General features: G+C 52.0%; 1 protein-coding gene across 1 annotated transcript; it reads right to left on the reverse strand.

The window, feature by feature from the left end:
* Positions 1-1,426: 1,426 nt before the first annotated feature.
* On the reverse strand, positions 1,427-19,079 carry Ifitm10 (interferon induced transmembrane protein 10). Its single transcript, XM_036177831.1, has 5 exons — positions 18,933-19,079; positions 16,446-16,589; positions 16,256-16,348; positions 15,004-15,456; positions 1,427-2,032 (listed from the first exon to the last, which is right to left on the reverse strand). Exons 1-5 carry the CDS (start codon positions 19,077-19,079, stop codon positions 1,883-1,885), a joined length of 987 nt encoding a protein of 328 aa, XP_036033724.1. The 3' UTR covers positions 1,427-1,882.
* Between the last annotated feature and the right edge of the window lie 874 nt (positions 19,080-19,953).

Genomic DNA, 19,953 nt, shown 5'->3' on the forward strand with positions numbered 1-19,953 from the left:
TCAGGACTCTACACTGTTCTACCAAAGGGGCCAAATATCCAGGGAGGTACAAGCTGAAGCTGCCATTGAACACCACCATGGGCTTGGTGGAGACAGACAGCAGGCAGCAGGGAGGACATGGAGCCAGAGGGGCGTAGCCTCTGATAAAAACAGAGGTATAAGTGCTTTAAAACTGGCATCTCCATGAACCCCATGGCGCAGCAGCCTGCCTAAGGATGAGCTCCAAGAAATACATTATTTCCTGCAGTGCTAAATATTCCATCATTTTTTAATGAACCTCTCCCCTTCAGCTTTGAAAATAACCACCCCTGCCGCCACACACACTTTAAAATCCCTTTGCTTCTTGTCTTTGTTGTTCTGCAAACGTGCAGTGGTTCTCTTGTCTCTGTGTTCAGATGCCGGAGGAGGTGCAATGGAGCACATAAGTGTATTTGGCTCATGGATTAAGGGTGGGGAGGGCATGGCTGCGGCGGCGGAGTAATGTGGGCTGCTAGTTCACATCTCGGTGTACCTGGTAGAGAGCACTGGATGGGGCTACTCAGCTCCTGTTCTCCTTCCCTCTTACTCCACCCCAGCCCCCAGCCTTGGTTTGTTGTTTTTGTTTTTGCCATGTAACTCAGGATGTGTTGAACCCCCACTAACCCCGAGTGTCCTCATCTCTCATTCTTGTCCACGGTCTTGTCTAACCTTCCAGCTATCTAGTTAGGATCAGCTCACGCTTCTGCATGTGCTCAGCCCTCCACTGACCTCCATCTACACCCTGTGCCCACTGTTAGTGACAGCTTCTATTCCTGCCCTGTCCTGTCCTGACACTCCTGAGAGTATGATCAGAAATCACAAAGTGGGCCAGGCCTCCCCACCACTGAGCATGTCACCTGAGCCCTACAGTATCTCTTTTTTCAAGATCCATCAGGACCTCACAGGGTGGAGTCCCTGTTCACTCAGACCAGCATCCACTTTTCAGCTTACCTGCACTCCAGCTCGTGGGGCAGCACCCTTCTGTGGCAGCACCTCTTCCAGGACCAGCATGCTGTTACTGATCTTGACCTTTGGACAGTGACCTTCAGTTGACAGGGAGTCTCTTTCCCCATTTCAGGGCCTAAGTAGGTGAGAACCTCATCAACACCCTGTGGGGTACCTAGAGGCTGGCAGGGCTTCACTATCATTGTAAGATATTTCTCCTGGACACTGCACACCATCCCTCCTACTCCATACAGGCTGCCCTACTCTGAATCCTGTGTGGAGTCCCTCCACCTAAAACTCCTCATTTCGCCATCCCAGGACCACTTGGTTTCTGAGCAAGCCTTGTCCAGAATTAGCTGTGTGCAGGTCCTGGGGTCATGGACTGCAATGAACATCTGATAAAGGTCCCCAAACCTCCGGGTGACACCTAGACCCTGCTTAGAACATGGACAGAAGATGAAGCTGAGCTGGGCACATGTTTTAATGAAAGTTCACAGATACAAGAGCTTGGAGCAGGGGGTCACAGCTTGGAGGAATTTGGGGTCAGGAGTGAGGGAGCCCCAGGTGCTGGCAGCCCCTATCTGGGGGGCTCCCACATAAGCCCTTCTTGCTGGGTGTCAGGTCTGAGGGGTGCAGGAACCTGGGTGGGGTGCATAGGTCAGGGAGGGCAGCCACTGGCAGCCAGGCAGCGTCGTGAGGGGGAGTCCAGAGACCCAGTGACAGCAGGATGGGGCAGGAGGCAGATAGGGTGGTTGGGAGGAGTGCGCCACTCCATTGGGCACTCAGCTTCTGGTGGCCTTGCTGCCATGCATGGCTCTGGGCCTTGGTCGAAGCCCATTCTGCCCCGTACTCTCAGCATCCTGAATCTCTGTGACCATCAGTCTCAGTGATGTGTCTCCAAGGCCACTGCCTGCTGGGCTCAGTAGTCGGTGAGGGGGTACCGCAGGAAAATGAAGATGAGGATGATGCAGGAGGCTGCCAGGGCAGAGCTGGTGATGTTAAACAGCCGTGCTGTCTTGGCATCTTCCACGGCTCCATTCAGGTCATTCAGGAGCTTCTTGTCCCGAACCTGGAGGCAGAAGGAGAAGGAAGAGAGGCAGGGGTCAGAGGAGGTGGTAGGTGGAGGTCAGCAGAGAAAAAAAGACAGAGGTCAGTGCAGGAGGAGGAAGGAAAATTGGAGCTGTCAGAGGAAGCAGGAGGAGGAGGAGGCCAGCAGAGGAGAGGGGACAGTGGTCATCAGAGGAGGAGGAAGAGAGGCAGAAGTCAGGAGAGGAGGCAGGGCAGAGGTCAGCAGAGGAGAGGAGGAAGAGAGGCAGAAGTCAGGAGAGGAGGCAGGGCAGAGGTCATCAGAGGAGAGGAGGAAGAGAGGCAGAAGTCAGGAGAGGAGGCAGGGCAGAGGTCAGCAGAGGAGAGGAGGAAGAGAGGCAGAAGTCAGGAGAGGAGGCAGGGCAGAGGTCAGCAGAGGAGAGGAGGAAGAGAGGCAGAAGTCAGGAGAGGAGGCAGGGCAGAGGTCAGCAGAGGAGAGGAGGAAGAGAGGCAGAAGTCAGGAGAGGAGGCAGGGCAGAGGTCAGCAGGGGGATGGGGATAGAGGACAACACAGGAGAACTGACGTCAGTAAAGAAGGGTCTGGAGATAAGAGGAGGGGATATGGAGGCTAGCAGAAGAAGGGTAAGAGGTCATCAGTGGAGGTAGACAGAGGTCAGTAGAGGAGGGAGGTTGGGGTGCTGGGGAGCAGGGATGTGAGAGTTGGGTAGTCTCAGGACCTCTGTCCTGCAAGCACCCACCCTTGGTCTGGGAACATAGTCAATGAGAAACTCATCTTTCACAGTTTGTAAATGGTGTCTAGTCAGAGAAGGAAATGAGGACAAAGGACACAGGTACCCTGTGAAGGATGCCCAGGACTTTCTGTTTTATTTTGTGCAACTGCTCAATGAGTTTCAAGTGATTTAACATAAAAGAGGAAGGTGACCCCGGAGACAGCAGATGCATGGTGGTGAGGACTGTGACACCAGAGACAGTGTGGGATGTGATGACATGTGTGTCCAATGTGTTGTAATTGATCAGTTCTGCCTAGCTAGACATTAACTAGGATGCTGAGTGGACAAGACATCCTAGGGAGATGGGGACAGAGCTGGCCATTACTAAGAGGCTACTTGGTCAGGGCAGACACGTCTTAGGACAGCCCCCTTGTGCTCCATCATCCAGTGAGTGCCAACTGCATACGATGTCAGCTGAAGGCAGAGCCTAGAAGAAGATGGAGGTGGAAGACAGCACAGGAGGAGATGGGGATTGCCGTATCCATGGAGTGGGTTGGGTTGAGAGATGGAAGGAGGGTGGAAAGACACTTGGACTGCTGATGGCAGAGTCAGGGAAGAGGTTACCTGAGGAGGAAGTGGGGTGGGAGGAAGGGTGGTGGGGGAGTGGGGTTGGGGTATGGACAGGCAGCGGACAGCTGAAGCCTGCTGGGAGGAGGGATTGAAGCAGAGGGGAAGCGGTAGGGCAGGAGCCAGGGAGAGGAGGAGGTGTGTGATGGGTACACAGCAGTGGGCAGAGGGGGCAGAGGGGAGGCAGGACAGGGCTGGGGGAGAGCAAGAGGAGGGGAAGGACCCAGAAAAGGGCAGGGGGTGTCAGGAGAGCAGAGGTGGGAGCGAGGCTCTGCCCTCTGGTGATTTGGGAGGGAGCCAACACCTCCGTCACCAAGAATGAGGTGTGTCCGCATTTACTTCGCTTCCACGGTTTGAGTGAAGTATTTGACAAAGTTTTATCATGTTCTCCAGAAAATTAAATCCCGTCTTCCCTCGGGTTTGGTATTAGCCTACTTGTTTTTCAACTATCACTTAAAACTCTTTCCCCACAGCTGCTTGCTGTAGACGCTGGATCTCTAGCAAGTAAGATTCTATATCCGGTTCAGCTGTCCCACCACGATCATTAGCCAGGTGTTCTCTTAAACAAACCAGCTGTTCTACTTCCTCTAGCAAACCCCTCCTCCAGGCTGCAGCCATGTTAGAGAAACTCTGGGCCTGGGTTTTCCCTCCGCAGGTGCCCGCTGGTAACCTCACAGAGTTAATGGGCCTGTTGCCTCTCCTCATGCCTGCCTGTGGCGTGAAGACAGTGGAGTGTCCACCTCACAGTGTTGGAAAAGGCCATGCTTAGGCTCATGTTCCTGGCATAGCTTCTTGCCCATAGACTCCTATGAGGAAGACAAAGATGATTCTAGAACAATGCTGACTAGCAGAGAGTATGCAGAAGAGCCTTGGCTCACCCTTGTTCTCTCTCTTTCTTTCTTTCTTTCTTCCTTCCTTCCTTCCTTCCTCTCTCTCTCTCTCTCTCTCTCTCTCTCTCTCTCTCTCTCTCTCTCCCAAGTGCTGGGATTAAAGGCGTGTGCCACCACCGCCCAACTAAAACAAGGTGGTTTTGTTTGTTTGTTTGTCTCTTGGAGCTGAGGACTGAACCCAGGGCCTTGTGCTTGCTAGGCAAGAGCTCTACCACTGAGCTAAATCCCCAACGCTCTTTTTTATTTTTTAAGAAAATAAATACTTATTCTTTTACAATTCTGGAGGCTAGAAGGTAGCTATAAATTCAGAAGTGAATATCAAGTGAACAGTGTGGATGGGCAGGTAAATGAACTCTCTCTCTCTCTCTCTCTCACACACACACACACACACACACACACACACACACACACCCCAAGTAGCTAAGGCAAGCAGGGCCACTGGTGTTTTTATGCGTGTTATGTAGACAGGAGAGGCAGTAGGTGAACTGTGTCACATGCTGCATGAGTGGAATAGGTACACAGAGGGACATATGTCAGATGGAAATAAAGGACAGACAAAGATATGAGTGGATGCTTGTTGTGGGGGCAGGTAGACAGGTGGGTGTATGAATATGTGTGTTCTGGATGAGTAGAACAGGTAGTGTGAAGAGACAGAAAATATGTTGGTTTTGTAGGGTGTGTTGGATGATTGGATAGGTACATGGGAAATAATAATGTATTTTATGTAGTTAGGATGCATACCTAGATAGAAGTGTGCTGGATGGGTGGGGCAGGTGGGCAGATAGGTTTATGGAGGTGTGTCAGATGGTTGGACTGGTACATGGGGTATAGTAGCACATGTTGTATCTTTGGGAAGGATTCTTGATATGCATGCTGGACGAGTGGAATGGGTAGACAAACAGATTTAGGATTACATGTGGGATGCATAAGGGGAAAGGGGGAGGTTAAAAGAATATGACATTGACTAATGAATGAGAGATAGGCACAGTTTTTGAAATTCATTGATCAGTCAGTCAGTCAATCTTTACTTAGTGCCTGATCTGGCATCCTGGGTGTGTACCAGCAGCCATGCATATCCCAGCTGTGCCCTGGTGTGTAGCAAGGATAAAGAAAAGCCTCCATCCTCATGGTTCACAGACCAGGAGAAGAGTCACAAGGCACAGGGCAAGTAAGGCAGGTATCCACAGGATAAGGAGGCTAGAGAGACATCTGAAGACGCCAGAGGTCTATGGTGTCCTCAGTCTCAGCAGGTACCCTAGAAAGACTTCATTGAGTGGATGTCTGTCACCAGATCAGTGATGGGTTTGGTCCCTTAGTGTTGGCGGAGAGCAGAGGCCCATGAGGGTGGCTGAGGCCAGCCTGGGGCTGCTGTTGGAGGTCAGAGCACAGACAAGTAGGGAACAAGGGAAGCTGTCGAGAAGATGGTGGGGCTTTGTGAAGGCTTTTCAGAATGACATAGAGCCAGAAGAAAGGGAAGGCTGGACAGACTCTAACAGAACCGTTGGCTAAGGAGTCAGGTCAGACAAAGAGGAGACAGAGTCTGGCCTGGAGATCGGAGGCTAATTCATCAACCAAGGGACATGGTTCTAGCAACATGAACAAGAGCTGTGGAGTGAAAGGGATGAGCTGGCAAATGGGTTCTGGATCTGTGATAAAGGCAGCTCTGACAATGCCAAGTTCCGTGTGGTGGATGATGAGGAGATGAAGCTTGAAATGAGGTGGCCTTGAGAATAAACTAAAAGTGAGTTGCAGAAGGAAAAACAGGAGGCCAGGGAGCTTGGCTGCTTTCTAGACTTGTGGCTGGGCACTGGGAACAGCAATGCTGCTGAGTCTGCAGTTCAAGGATGAGGTGGAGGGCAGATCTGAACATATGAAAGGCATCACTGCAGGTGTTACAAGACCATGTTGGGTACTGGGGGAGCTGGCTCCACAAAGATGAGAAATCCAAATTCAAAGTCCAGGAAATCGATGTGAGCAGTAAGAAAACTTGGGAGAGTGCACAGAGAAACAATGGGAAAACTAAGAGGAACAAGGGAGCTGGGTAGGGCAGGGGCAGAACACTAGAGATGTAACCAGAGCAGGAAAGACACACAGTGCTCAGTGGGCCCAAGAGGTGACAGATAAGATCTGTTGTGGAAAAAAAGAATGGAGGGTAGGTCCTAGAGAGACTGGTGGGAAGTTGGATGAGTCGATCAAAGTAAGTAGGGGAAGAAGATAAGTACATTAGATGAGATGGGCAGATGAACCGGGCGATGAATGGGTGGCCTTTTGGTAAATGTTCGTGGTTTGACAGATGAATCCATGAAAGGAAGGGAGGAAGGACAGGCACTGGGTTGGCAGACCAGTGGGTGCTAGCTCATCCCGGGGTACTGAAAGAATAGGGAAGGGAAGCTGATGAGGACCGAATGGTCAGGAAGTGCTGAGCTCTGGGTATTCACTCCACCAACTCACACAATGAAGGTTCTGGCCCCCAGCCATGGGAGGAGGTGAGGCCTTTGAGGGTGAGGCCCTCACATAGAAGGGGTCCCAAGAGACCTTTAACCCTTCCACCATGTGAGAGATGTGAATAGCCTACAGCCCAGAAAAGTGCAGACCTGACCGGAGCCTGACCATGCTGAGGCCTTGTGAAGTTCCAGTCCACAAAACTGTGAGGAAAATCACACAGTGTGGAAACAATTCACTCATGCAGACCAAGGCAGGTGACTCATACTGGGGGTGCGTGACTAGCAGGTATGGACACATGACGGATGGGAAAGGGAAGTGACATGGTAGGTAGCCAGAGGATAAGTGAGTGAAAGGAGAAAGGAGAGAGGCTGGAGGGTACATGGATAGGGATTTTGGAGTGTAATGATGAAACACCCGGGAAGAGTGGTGGGGTGAGTATTTAGAACAGGCAGGGCAGAACAGAATAGGCTTCACTTGGATAGAAGGATGGAACAGTTGAGATGGGAAGGAAGTACTGGAAAGTAGACAGAGAGGGGCTGGGAATATAGCTCAGTTGGGAGGGTGCTTCAGCGTGCAAAGAGCCCTGGGTGTGACCCCCAGCACCACCACAAATGAACGGGTGAATGTGCTGATACACACCTGTAATCCCAGCACTTAGGAGGCAGAGGTAGGAGGACCAGGAGTTCAAGGTCATCCTTGGCTACTTAGTGAGTTAGAGTCCAGCCTGGCTAAGAGAAAGGGAGAGAGGGAGGGAGAAAGGAGGAAGAAGAGGAAGAGGAGAAGAAAGAAGAAAAGAGAACAGAAAAGAAGATAGAACATCCAGGAAAGAAAGGTAAAGGATGGACAGACAGAGGGACAAAGGAAGCCCAAAGTCAAAAACAAGAGTCCATGACACCCTGGTGTGATCTCCAGGGTGTGCCTTGTAGTGCTGCATCTAGCTTCCCAGTTTTTTGGAACTTACTTCATAAGGTTAATTAAAATATTCAATTTAATTGAGGGGGGTTGGGGCCACGCCTGGAATATACTAAGAGCTCCACTACCGCTTGATATTTTATGGTTCTTGTTTTGCAGAAGGTAAGAGGGTGACTCAGAGGAGAAAGATGAGGTAGACAGTGGGAGTAGGAACTGAAGAGAGAAGTGGGGTAGACTAGCAGGTGAACAGGGAGCAGAGGAAGAAAAAAAGAAGGGACAATATGTGCCCGTGACCAGACCTGGGAATTAAATATGTGAGAGAGCAGACAGGGGCGTGGTCGGTATTTCTGAGGGGAGCCAGGAGGAAAGGAGCAGCTGGGTAGGTGACTTTACTGGGACATGAATGGTGGAAGCAAGGGCGGGAACTGGCAGATAGATTCTTTGTAGGATGGAGGCTGCTCCTCCCATGATGCCTCTCACCTGTGTGGATTGCACCTTTAGACAGCTTGGGTGAGACCTGTCCTGGCAAGCATCTCCATCCATCCTCTAGATTCTCTCACTCTGAACCTCCCTCCATCGGGACAGTCTGTTGACTATGGGTCTCAGATTTGGGAACTCCCTGTCTGTAGATTCAACTAAAGCTACCGATCAAAACAATATTCAAAACAAAGTGGAATCTGTGCTGAATGTGTAGGCTGGTTTTCCGAAGTGATTCATAAGAACAACTGCTCTCTTCCTCTTAGTAGGGTTGTATATCACTTAGAGACGATGTTGAGATCATCTGAGCATGTGTGTGGGTCCCACACACATGCTGGGCTGTTTTAAATAAGAACTTGTGCATCCACAAACAGGGAACTAATCCCCTGTGTGAATAAATACTAAATACTAAAGGAAGGGCTAGGCCTTCCACCCCCACCTCCCTGGACAACCCAGTATCATTAGGAAGCTTCTCCCATTTGGGCTCCAAGTTCTATCTCTCTGCATCCTTAGTCTGTCCCCACGTGGAAATTTCATCACATGAACCCACACATAGTAGATGACAAAACCCTCACTGTGGAAAACAAGGCTGTGCCTCAGGCATGTCTGGTCCCTGTTTCCCTCTCCTGTTTCAACCACACAGGCTGTGGAACCTTGCCCCTGGGCTTCTGCAAGGTCTAGTCCTCATCCTGTGACACACTTTCTCAGACACACATGTCTATGGCCTGGACCACCTTGGGCTTACACGCAATACACCAACATGGACTTCTGTCTGAGCCCACCTTATATGAGATAGCAATCCCAGCCACTCTCCTCAGTCTTCACAGACAGCAGTGAGTTTCATCTTCACAGTGAGTTTTATGATGGTCTGGTTTCCTGCTACAGGGAAGGCTCCTATGGTCAGGGGCACTGTGGCCGGTCACCCCTCACATACTGGGCAGTTATCTGCTCCATGTGAAGTAGGGCAGTGGGAGAGTGCTGTGGCATTCCCATGAACCTATGACTACATGGCGGACTAGGGAGATGGCTCAATTCATGTAAACTGTTTGCCAAGCAAGCAACAAGTCCTGCCTTTGAGCTGAGGAACCTGTGCTTAACATCAAAAACAAAAAACCAGGGAGGGGCTGGAGAAATGACTCAGAACACTTGCTACTCTTGCAGAGGACCCAGGTTCAGCTCCCAGCACCTAAAGGGTGGTTCACAACCATCTGTAACTCCAGTTCCAGGGCATCTGACAGCCTCTTCTGACCTCCTTGGGCACCAGGCATGCACATGGCACACATACATACACTCAGGCAAGATACACATGCACATGAAATCAATAAATCTAAAAACATATTTTTCAAACTTCAGGCATAGCAGCACACATGCCTATAACTCAGCACTGGAGAAGCCAAGGCAGGCAGATCTCTAGAGTTTGATGGCTATCCAGTCTAACTTAACCAGTGAACCCCCGGTCCCAGTGAGAGACCTTGTCCCAGAAGACAAAGTGGGGGTCTGAGGAGATGGCTCTGTGGATAATGGTCCTTGCTATCAAGCTGAACAATGTGAGTTCAGTCCCTGGGATTCCCTTGGTGGAAGGAGAGAGTAAGCTCCACACAATACACACAAGTGTGTTTCATGCACACACAAAATTGTGTCATATTTTTGCTTGCTTGTGCATTGCACACACAAATATGCAAACATACATTCCATACATGAACATGAATACACACATAACCCAACACAGACATGGAAGTGAAGGGAGATGGATAAACATGTGGACACAGGGCAAGTTCATGGACAGAAGAGGGTGAGGAGGCGGCAAGAAGAGGAGGAAAAAACATGATAGGTGTGTGGGTGACCAAGGGTGGAGGAGGCAGCTGGTCTGTGTGCAGTGGCAGGGTGACCATGGGGGCAGGAAGGACAGAAGAACAACTGGGCAGGACACAGATGGAGACAGAATGTAGAAAGGGAAAGAAGGAAGATAAGCCCGGTAGATTACTGGATGAACCGTTAGTAGGATTTGTAGTGATGCTGGTGGGTTTTTTCTTTTTTCTTTCCCCTTTTCTTCCTTCCTTTCTTTCCTTTTTGTTCTCTTTTTTAAAGACTATGTAACTGAGGCTGGCCTTGAATTCTAAATCCTCCTGCCTCTGACTCCCGAATGTTAGGATTTTAGGTATGCAGCACCAAATCTGATGCATCTAGGGTGTGTCGATGTCTAAGAACAGGAGAGGGCAGAACATGAGGGAGCACAGGGAGAGCAAATGAGCACACGGCTGAAATGAGTGTGCAGTCAGGCAGTGAGAGTGTGCAAGCACGATCACACACACAGGGACTGATAAATTATTGGATGAGACAGACAGAGACGTTGGGGGAGAGGAGAGAGTGAAGAAGATATAGGAGAGTAGATGTTTGGGTGGACCTAAAGCTGGAGGAAAGACAGAGGTTTGAGGCTGATAGATCTGAATGTTGATAGAGGGATGTGAGAGTAAAATTCTACACAGTGGAGGGGGGGAGCAGAGGGTAGGAAGGTTGGAATGAAGAGAGGATGTATGTATGTATGTATGTATGTATGTATGTATGCATGGATGGATGGATGGATGGATGGATGGATGGATGGATGGATAGATGAGTTCAGCCTGTGAAGTTGAAGGGGAGACTACAAAAGAGGAGAGAAAATTAATGTGGACAAATGGGTACATGGGTAGAAAATAGAAGAAAAAAGGGTAGAAGGATGGATGAACTGAAAGGGGAAAGATGCAAATGAGGAAGGCGAGGAAAATGCATGCATGGCTACTTGGTGTGATAGAAGGGAGGACGTGGCAAAGCATGAATAGATGGAAGGCAGTGCTGGTGAGCGAAATGGGAGTGTCCTGAGAAAATGACTTTACAGAATAGTTTACCGGATCGGTATTAAAGTTGGTAAGGATGGAATGGGGCAGCAGAGGAGAGAGTTAGAATGGCTGTGTGTCAACAGATGAGTGGAAGGCTGATGCTGTCTGGAGGTGGTGAATGGAGTGGATCATGAATTGACACAGCCATGCATCACTTAATGAGGGGTATCTAAGAAACTCCAGATGGCCTCATCATCTGTTAACACCACAGAGTATATACATAAATCAACTATGACACTAGTAGGTGATATGTACGTGACCTGTTGTTGCCTGAAATGTCACTCTACTAATAGATGGAAAGGTGGGGGATAGGCTGTGAATGTGTAGAGGAGTGAGTGGATGAATAGTGGGTAGATGGAAAGACAGATGTGTGTGCAGATGAATGTTTAGGAAGATAGGTGTAGTGTGGATAGATGGATGGTAGATGAGTGGATGGGTGGGTCAGTGGATGGGCTGATGTGTGGGTGGATGGATGAGTGTGTGGATGGGTAGAAGGGGGTGGATAAATGATAGGGTGGGTGAGTGGATGGGTTAAATTGGTGAATGGACAGGTAAATGCTGACTGGGTGGGTGGGTAGATAGGTAAGTGGGTGAACCGGTAGGTAAGTGGATAGGCAGATGGTTGGGTAAACAGATAAGTGAATAGCTAGATGTGAATGAGTGTGATTTAGATAGATGAATGGTACATGGGTAGATGAATGAAATAAATGGATGGGTGTGGTGTGGATAGATGGATAGCTCGATGAATAAGTGGAAGGATGGACAGCTGAACTAGTGGATGGACAGGTACATGAATAGATGGATGGATAAGTAGATGAGTAAACGGGTATGGTGTGGATGGGTAGATGGGTAGGTGGATGGGTGGATGGATGGGTAAGTGAACAGACGGAATGATAACAGTGATATTCAGAAAGGATGAGATGGACAGATACATAGAAACTGAACCAGAATCTACCCTCCTAATCTATTCTTTAAGGCTTTCCTGTGACAGGAAGTCCTCAGGCCTCCTGAGCTCAGATCAGGCATCTGCCACATGCTGGCTGCACTGCACTTCCTCTCCTGTCCTTCATGCCTCTGCTCCTCACAGAGGATGTCTGCTCCTTTCTCTAGGTAAAACTTTCCCTCACCCATCCTTCAAGGCCCATGGGAAATACTGCCTCTTCCCAGAAGCCCTTACCCTGAAGAACTCTACTTTGCCTCAAGCTCAGTGTGATGTTTCCCTTTTCTAAGACACTAGACTATCTATCCCATCTGATGGCACCCTCTGTCCAGCCAAATAATATTCTTAGACCATGATGATCACTATGCCTTGGGTACTGAAGGGTGGTCCTGGGGTGAGGCAAGCAAATGTGACCAGGGAAGGAAGACCCTAGAAGTTCTGCAGGAGAGACACAGGCTTCATACACAAGAGAGGATACCTGTGAGCCAGTGTGTGCACATAGCTCAGTATTTCCCCCAGAAAAGGTGTAATGACAAACTATGAAGGGACTTGAATACCAAAATTGGATCCTGGATACTGTGCAGCTAACAGTGAGGCTGTGTGATTATGAGGCAGTGTATGGAGTCTGCATGGAGACTTGATCTACTGGATCTTGCTCTTCCCTAGATACAGAGCAGCCTGCACAGAGCTGACCTGACCCATGTGGTTGGAGGAGTGGGTGGTGGCCTGATGGGATATGGACAGACAGGGCAGGCAAGAATGCCATCATCTCACACTAGCCTGCCAGCCCCACCTGATCACATGGTGGCTTGAACAGTGTTGTCTCTATTGTGAACAGATGAGGGGATGGGATCAGCTAGGAAAGATGGCTGGAAAAGCAGCCAAGTCCTCCTGAACCCTGGTACACCTGCTGTCCTTGGACATGCTTGCATTGGGCTGCATGAGTGGCAGGTGCAGCTGGTCAGGAGGCTGCAGCTAGATACACAGGTGGACTGATTTCCAGGCATCAGGTCAGAGTTAGCCTGGTCTATGCTGACTCTGCACATCCTTCCAAGAAGCCCTGAGGCCTGACCACTGTCACCTGAGAAGATCTTAGGGAGCAAAACAAGGGAGAGAGATTAAGCTCTCTCTCCTCCCCAAAGCATCAACTTCACATCCCAATACAAACCCATAGCCATCCAGAAATGCCTGACCTACCTACAACCCACACCAGATGGGCTACCCTGCCCAGCCAGCCGGATGCAGCCTGAGCCAGGGGAGGAGGGGACAGCTCCCGGACCAGAGCCCAGGCAGCCGTGCCCAAATCCTCAGGCTGTAGACAGTGCAGGGAAAGAGGGCACCAGGGGAGGCTATGTTCCACTAACAACCTGGCAATGGTGCCCTCTGCCCAGCACTGCCCCAGAGAACAAAGTTGAGCTGATCTTAGGACATCCCAAGTTCCTAGGTCTCCTCGTGCTGCCTCTCAGCACAAGCATGCATGCATACACACACACACACACACAAACACACACACACACACACAAACTGTGGTGCATGTATATGCAAACACATATTGACTCACAATATTTTCATGCACACATATTATACTCAAACGTGTCCACTCACAATATACCTACATGTTGGCTCCCCTTGCATGCAATTGGACATACATTTCTACCTATGTTCATGCACACTTACACACAATTGCATTTGCTCACACATGCATATGTGCATGCACATGATTATAGGCATACAATAACGCTCAGACATATGCTCAAGTGTGTGTTCAAACCCAAACCCATATAAATATACCCACCCATGCAACAAACTCAAATGCACCCACTCATACTCTCCACACATTTGGTAAATTACACATATGTGAGCACATGTGTACACACATGGAATCTCATGCTCTCACAGACATGCCCACTCATGTACACAACTCCCATGTGGTAAAGCTCAAGGTGAGGAACCCAGGCCTGGAGATGAAGGTATGAAGATGGTATGATATGCTGAGCATAGGTCAGGAAGAGGTGGGGAGAACCTGGTGGCCAGGCATGTGATATAGGGCAAGGTGGGGCTCGTGTCTGCAGATGAATTGTGGGCTGAGCTGCCTGGGCAGCCTTCCTCTCGGTCAGTCTTGTCCTCACTTTTTTAGTCCCTGCAGCACCCTGCTGCTCTCCCAGACCCTGGTACCCCTCCTTGTTGGGCAGCTGCAATCTCTGGACTGCATTTGGCTTGGCCCATTCAAGCCTGGGCTCAGGAAGTGATGATCTGTGTAATTGTGAGCCAAGCCCTTCCTTCCGGAGATGCAGGATGGGAGGAGGGCACCCAGGCACTATCCCCGCACCCGGCTGGTGGGGCTCCAACAGACCAAGGTTGCTCAGTCCTCACCTGGGACACAAGGGCTGAGCCGCTCTGAAGCTACCTATCACAGCTCCCCTTAGGCCCACGCAGTGTTCATTTCTCTCACTTTGCTGTGGGAAGGGTTAGGAGTAAGAGTGGTCGAGGGGTCCCACAGCCTTGCTGCACTGTTTGTTCCCAGCCACCCTCGGTGCAAAGGGGAGTTGTAGCCACTGTGGGTGCAGAATAGGTGGGGGGTACGATGAGTTTTCCAACTTTTCCCCTGGGCCAGCCTTTGGCCTTCCACCACACACCTGGCTGGGTAGGCATAAGTGTCTGGCAACAGATCCCCCAGGGAAGGGCTGACATAAGAGGTTCTGCAAGGGCCCTGAGACCACCCCTCTGCTTTCCACAGCCACGGGATTTCAACTCCTTTGGCTCCATGAAAGGCTCCATCCCATTTACCTAGGTGTGGCTACTGGCCGTGTTGACTCCCATGTCCCCTGACGGAGGAGAGGACCTTGAGCTCTGAATGCCTGCTCCCAACGACTTAACTAAGTTAGTTGGACAGAGAAGACAACCCTACCCCACTCCCCAAGCTGAATCAAGCTTTCTCAGTTTAGGAAAGGGAAGTGGCCATTTGCTGCAAGTCCAGACCTGGCCAACAACCTTACCTCCCTGAATCCATAACAGATTTCCTGGCTGGGCTTGCATGCTCTGCCCTGGGCTCCACTACATGACATTCCATCTTGCTAGTCCCATTAACCCTGTCCCGCTCCCCTGCCCAGGCTCACTTTGAGGGAGTAGGCCAGAGCAATGAAGCCCAGGCAGCAGAAGTTGAGGTAGACGAAGTTGAAGATGGACCACAGATAGTAGTCGTTCACCTCCGTGGTGTCGGGGTAGACCTCGATGACTGTTGTGGGGTTCGTCATGGTCTTCTTCTCAGCTAAGTGCTTGCAGGCCGGGGGGACACCTGATGCCCGAACGCTGTCAGTCTTGCTGCTTTTAGATTCCATGGGGAACAGAGTGGGCGCCATGGGGGGCGAGGCCGAGGGCTCAGGGGCTGGGGCCGCTGCAGCCTGCAGGGCGGGAGGCTTGGACACACAGGTGAAACAGCCCTTGGGTGAACCTGCTGGTGGCCTGGGAATCCAGAAGGCCCCGTCCAGGGGGACTCGGGCTTCCTGGGTGCCGTCCGTGGTGCTGGCCGGGGCTCCCAGCAGGGCTGGGGACTGGCTGGGGCCCTGGGCCTGGAGGGAGGGACAGAGTGAGGAGGAGCTGGGTCCTGAGTGCCCAGTAGCACCCACCCTGGAGCCTCACAGCATCTCCCCTGCAGCCCTATAAATGGCCTTCGGGAGATGGAAATCCCTGCGAGCTTGCCAGCTGCCAGCCTGCCTGCCACCTGCCTCCCCCACCCAGCCGGCCACGGCCAATACCAAAGCCATTCGCAGTAGCCTTGGCAAACACATCGGGGCTTTTCATCGCGTTGCCATCTGCATCCACTGACACACACAACAGCACCCCCTCAGCACCCTGCCTGACACCCTGTTGCGAATAAGCAGAGCTCCCCTGCATCCCCACGCACTCAGGGTATTCAGACCTACAGGGACACTGCTCTAGTCACCGACTGGCGGAATGAACAGCTCTTGCTGAAGCACATACACACCAAGACGCACCACAGACATCATCACCCGCCCGAGCTCTCCAGTCCCAACACACCCGCGCGCCCAGACGCGCCGGGTAAACAACTGCCCACCAAGAAGCGCAGCACTACACACATCGCCCCACAGGCTCAGACATAGCTCCGGAAGATACACGCAGGTGCAGGGCTCCAAACTCTCGCACATCGCCACCCACCCCCCCACCCCACCCCCCGCCCACCAAACCAGGCAGAAAGAGACACCTGGTACCCTAAGAGCGCACACGGTCACACGGAGCCACTCACCTCCCCCCTGCACCCGTGCCACCAACAGACCCACAATGACACTCAGCGAAATGGACACTTCTAAGGGACAGCTTGGCGCCGGAGCCCTGCGCCACAGGGCGCACCTGGCACCCGTGAGGAGATAGCAGGGGGCAACGGCCGAGCTGGGTGGCCACTGGTCTGACCCCGGGGCTGCAACAGCCACCAGGACCGCTCACCTACTGGCGACGCGGCAGCGACTGGGCCAGACCCCTGCGCCTAGGAGCGCTCGTCCTTCCGCCGTCCCGGGCCGCTGTCTGTCCGCTGATCGCGTACCAGCGGCCCAAGCTTGGGGGCGGGGAGCGAGCGGGGCTGGCGCCGCTGCCTCCCCCGCTGCCCGCGCGCGCTCCGCAGCGCCAGGCCGGCCGCGGCAGCAGCCAGAGCCTGACTCACAGCGTCGCAGACACCTCCGCCTCCTCCCTAGGAAGGGAGAGGGCCCTCGAGCACCAAAGCCAGGAAGGACCCCGGGAAGTGGAGAGCTGGGACCCATGCAAACCAAGAGTTGTGTGGCTCCCATATCCACCGACCTCGGAGCTGCTGCCCTAGGCCACCTGTCCTCATATTCTCCCGCGGGTGGGACCTCAGGTGCCCGACAAGTCTGTCTGCTGAGTACTCCTCCTTGTTTCCAAGGCTGATTCCCTCCCTTTCCCTGTATTTCTCCCACTGAGCCTTACTAGCTCCAAGACCTGTGCCTTCAGAACCACTTGCCCTGGAACCTCTTCCTCTTGCCCTGTTGAGTCCCACCTGCCACCCTCAGTCTCCGTGGTAGCCCTTGCACTTTCCCCATGAGGCCCTGTCCTGATATCGGCTTCCCAAGCTCCCACTCACCTCTTCCTCGATCCTGCACAACTGGACTCCATCCTTACTAGTGGCTAAGCCCCTGTCTGAGCTGGTCCAGTCCCCATCCCTAATCGGACTTCCTTTTGGAGTCTCTGGGTCCCTTGAAGCCTCCTGACTGCAGATCACAGTTCCTACCCAAATGGGATGCAACACACCCAACCTCAGTGGAATACTCATCTTTGTTCAGTCCTGTCTCTCAAGTCCCTCAAGGTCAATGTCTAAGGTTTTTCCTTCTGAGCCCACCAAGTCCAGGGCCTTCACCAAGAATCTTCAGAATGCCCCCCCATATCCCATCCCCCAACTCAATTCCAGTCCTGCTGGATTGGAGATCTCCCAAGTCTGACCCCACCAAAGCCTGGTTCATTCATGCTAATCCTGTTCATCATAAATCCAGCTTGAAGAATCTGACCTATAACAGGCTGGCCTGTCCCTGCACAGCAAGCTCCCCTCTGTCCTCAGTGTCAGGTGCTACTCCAAAGCCCCAAACCCTGGTCCCTCTCAGAGCCCCCTACACTGATCTCCTTGGAGCTCAGCCTATAAACCTGCTCATAGCCCCTCCAACCCCCATCCTGGGCCCCAGTGCCCTGACATTGCTCTGTCCCTAAACATTACTTGCCCTAAGCAATATTGTCTTCTATGATTCTATTCCATCTCTCTTCCCTCATTCTCAATCCCTCTTGGACACTTGTCCCAGACTGAATCCCCAGCTCCAGATAAGTCCAATGGGTTCCTTTGGAAGACCCCCTATAACAGTCCTCCCTCCTTCAGAACCCCTACCTCACCATGAGGGGGTTCTCCAGTAGGTCCACTTTACCCTACTCAGCACAAGAGCCCTGTTTTCTGCCCTCTTGTCTGGATTCCCCCCACCCCCCTTCTCCCTAGCTCTTCTCTGGGACCCTTTCCAGAGTGACACAGGACTGCCTGAGCCCTGAGTCTGTCTGGTCTCCTGGAACCTAGGCTGTCTGAACCCTGAGTCCTTCTCCAAAGTCCTGTCTCCTGGATAAGCCCTGCCCCATGCCAAGATCCTCCCTTTCCAGCCCAAACCCCACCTCCGACCCCCGCTGACCCCTGGCACTGCTCAGTTCTGCATGTCAGGAATTTTCAGTTTGAAGGATCTTAAGAGTAGATTAAAAAACAAAAACAAAATAAAACAAAACACCAAACAAACAAACAAAAGTCTTTAGGTGGGTGGAATTTCCAAGCAAGCAGGGACCCCACCCTTGTATTCTTGGCTTTCTTCTAGACACTCCCTAATGGAGCCTAGCCTTGTTGGGCCAATGAGCCTGGGGGCAAATGGGCTTTGGCAGAAAGCCAACTCTCCCTCACCCAACTCCACCACCCCTTTGGATCCCAAGGGCCTGGCAACCAGACTTGCTGAGGTCTGAATTGAGGAAGGTTCTTCCCAGCCTGGATGTAGCTGTGTACCATGCAACTAATTTCCATCTATTTTTGCCCTTGACTTTCTCCTTGTCATACTACCTGGGTCAGGTGCTGCCCTTGGCATATCTGAGAGACTCAGAATTCAGGAAGCAGTAAGGTTCTTTGGCTCTCAGGGCAGGGTCTGCTCAAGGTCACTGGCAAGGTGAGGGCTAAATTGGGGCCTTCTTCCCAGAAGTCAGCTTCAGGGCTTAGGAGTCAGTGTCCCAACTCTCAGATGGTGAGGAAAGGGCTAGCCTTGGGTATGGTCATGCCTCACTGTCCCCCAGATCAGGGGTTTGAGGGAAGAAACACTCACCACGAGAGAGCTAGGGTACAAGGTTTTACAGGCAGCCTCCCTACCCCTGCCTGCAGCAAGTGTCCTGCTTCTTCCCAGGGACTGGAGGTTGATGTGTCATTCAGCTAGAAGACTGGATTTTAACTAGATTCCAGGGCATCCCTGGGTGGTGGTAGTGGCTACAGCAGCAGCAGTAGCAGCATGCAGGCCTGGCAGTGCAGCTCAGCCTCAGGCCCGCAGGGGAGGGAGGAGCTGTCTTCAGCTTTGGTGCACAAGCCTTTGATAACATTAGTCTCCAGAAGCCCTGCCAAGCCCTGCAGGACTCCTGCTCGGATTTCAGAGAACACTGGGCACATGTTTACTGGCCTTCTGGCAACCTTTGGTAAACTGCTCAGCTCTGAGACATAGTCCCCCAAACTCCTCCTACTGAGACAATGATAGCCACTGACCAGCAGGTGAAGGGTGCCAGGAAAACCCCAAAGGGGGTCAATATCACCTGTATCCTGCACCTGGTGTGGGGAAGGGGCTCCAAGACCAGACTTACTGGTTCCAAAAGGAATCCCCGCCCTCCCAGAAAGGCCTCGGAAATTCTACTCTATCTGAAACCCTGCTGGTTGCCTCCACTGCTGTATTTCAGCCTGTGCTCTCTCCTTTTCTCCTGTGACCACCCATCACACTAATGCTTGTACAGTGACTGCGGCCCAGAACTAAGGAGTTCTAATCTATGAACCCCAAGATCCCAGGCACGCAGACTCCAGCACGAGCTTGACTCAAAAAACAGAGGTCCAGACAGGAGGGAGGCTGCCCACAGTACCCAGCAACAGCTGAAGGACTGACTGACTGTTGAGAGGGAATGTATGGAGGCCTAGATACCCAGTGGGGCTCATTCCATTTCCTCTGGGGACAAGGTGGTTTCCCTGGCAAAGTGTAGCAGGTGTTGGCCTGGCTACCTCTGAAAATGATGCAATACAGGCCCTACCACAGAATTCTAGGCTTGCACCAGTCTCTAGCCAAGGCCACATCCGGCTGCTGACTACTGCCTAAAGTCCCAGAACCTGCCAGTTCCAGCCCAGACTCATCTTGCCCACAAGGCCAGACAGCAAGCCAGAGCCTTGAGAGTCCTCTCTGTGGGCTTGCCTGACCCTGAAAGCCAAACCTGGGCTCCAGCCCCGCCCCACCCCAGCCAGCTTGACCCTGAATGATCGAATGAGCCCTCAGAAGCACATCCCC

The sequence above is a fragment of the Onychomys torridus genome, chromosome 1 (assembly GCF_903995425.1).
Source record: "Onychomys torridus chromosome 1, mOncTor1.1, whole genome shotgun sequence".
Taxonomy (NCBI): Eukaryota; Metazoa; Chordata; class Mammalia; order Rodentia; family Cricetidae; genus Onychomys; species Onychomys torridus.

Excerpts from the sequence above, each read along its gene's own strand:
- Ifitm10 (XM_036177831.1), bottom strand. The coding sequence starts at position 19,079 with ATGTGCCCAGTGTTCTCTGAAATCCGAGCAGGAGTCCTGCAGGGCTTG. Across the intron at positions 16,590-18,932 it reads AGGCTGAGCTGCACTGCCAG|GGAGGAGGCGGAGGTGTCTG; the intron begins GCCTGCATGCTG and ends CTCCCTTCCTAG. Across the intron at positions 15,457-16,255 it reads TATCTCCTCACGGGTGCCAG|GCCCAGGGCCCCAGCCAGTC; the intron begins GTGCGCCCTGTG and ends CCCTCCCTCCAG.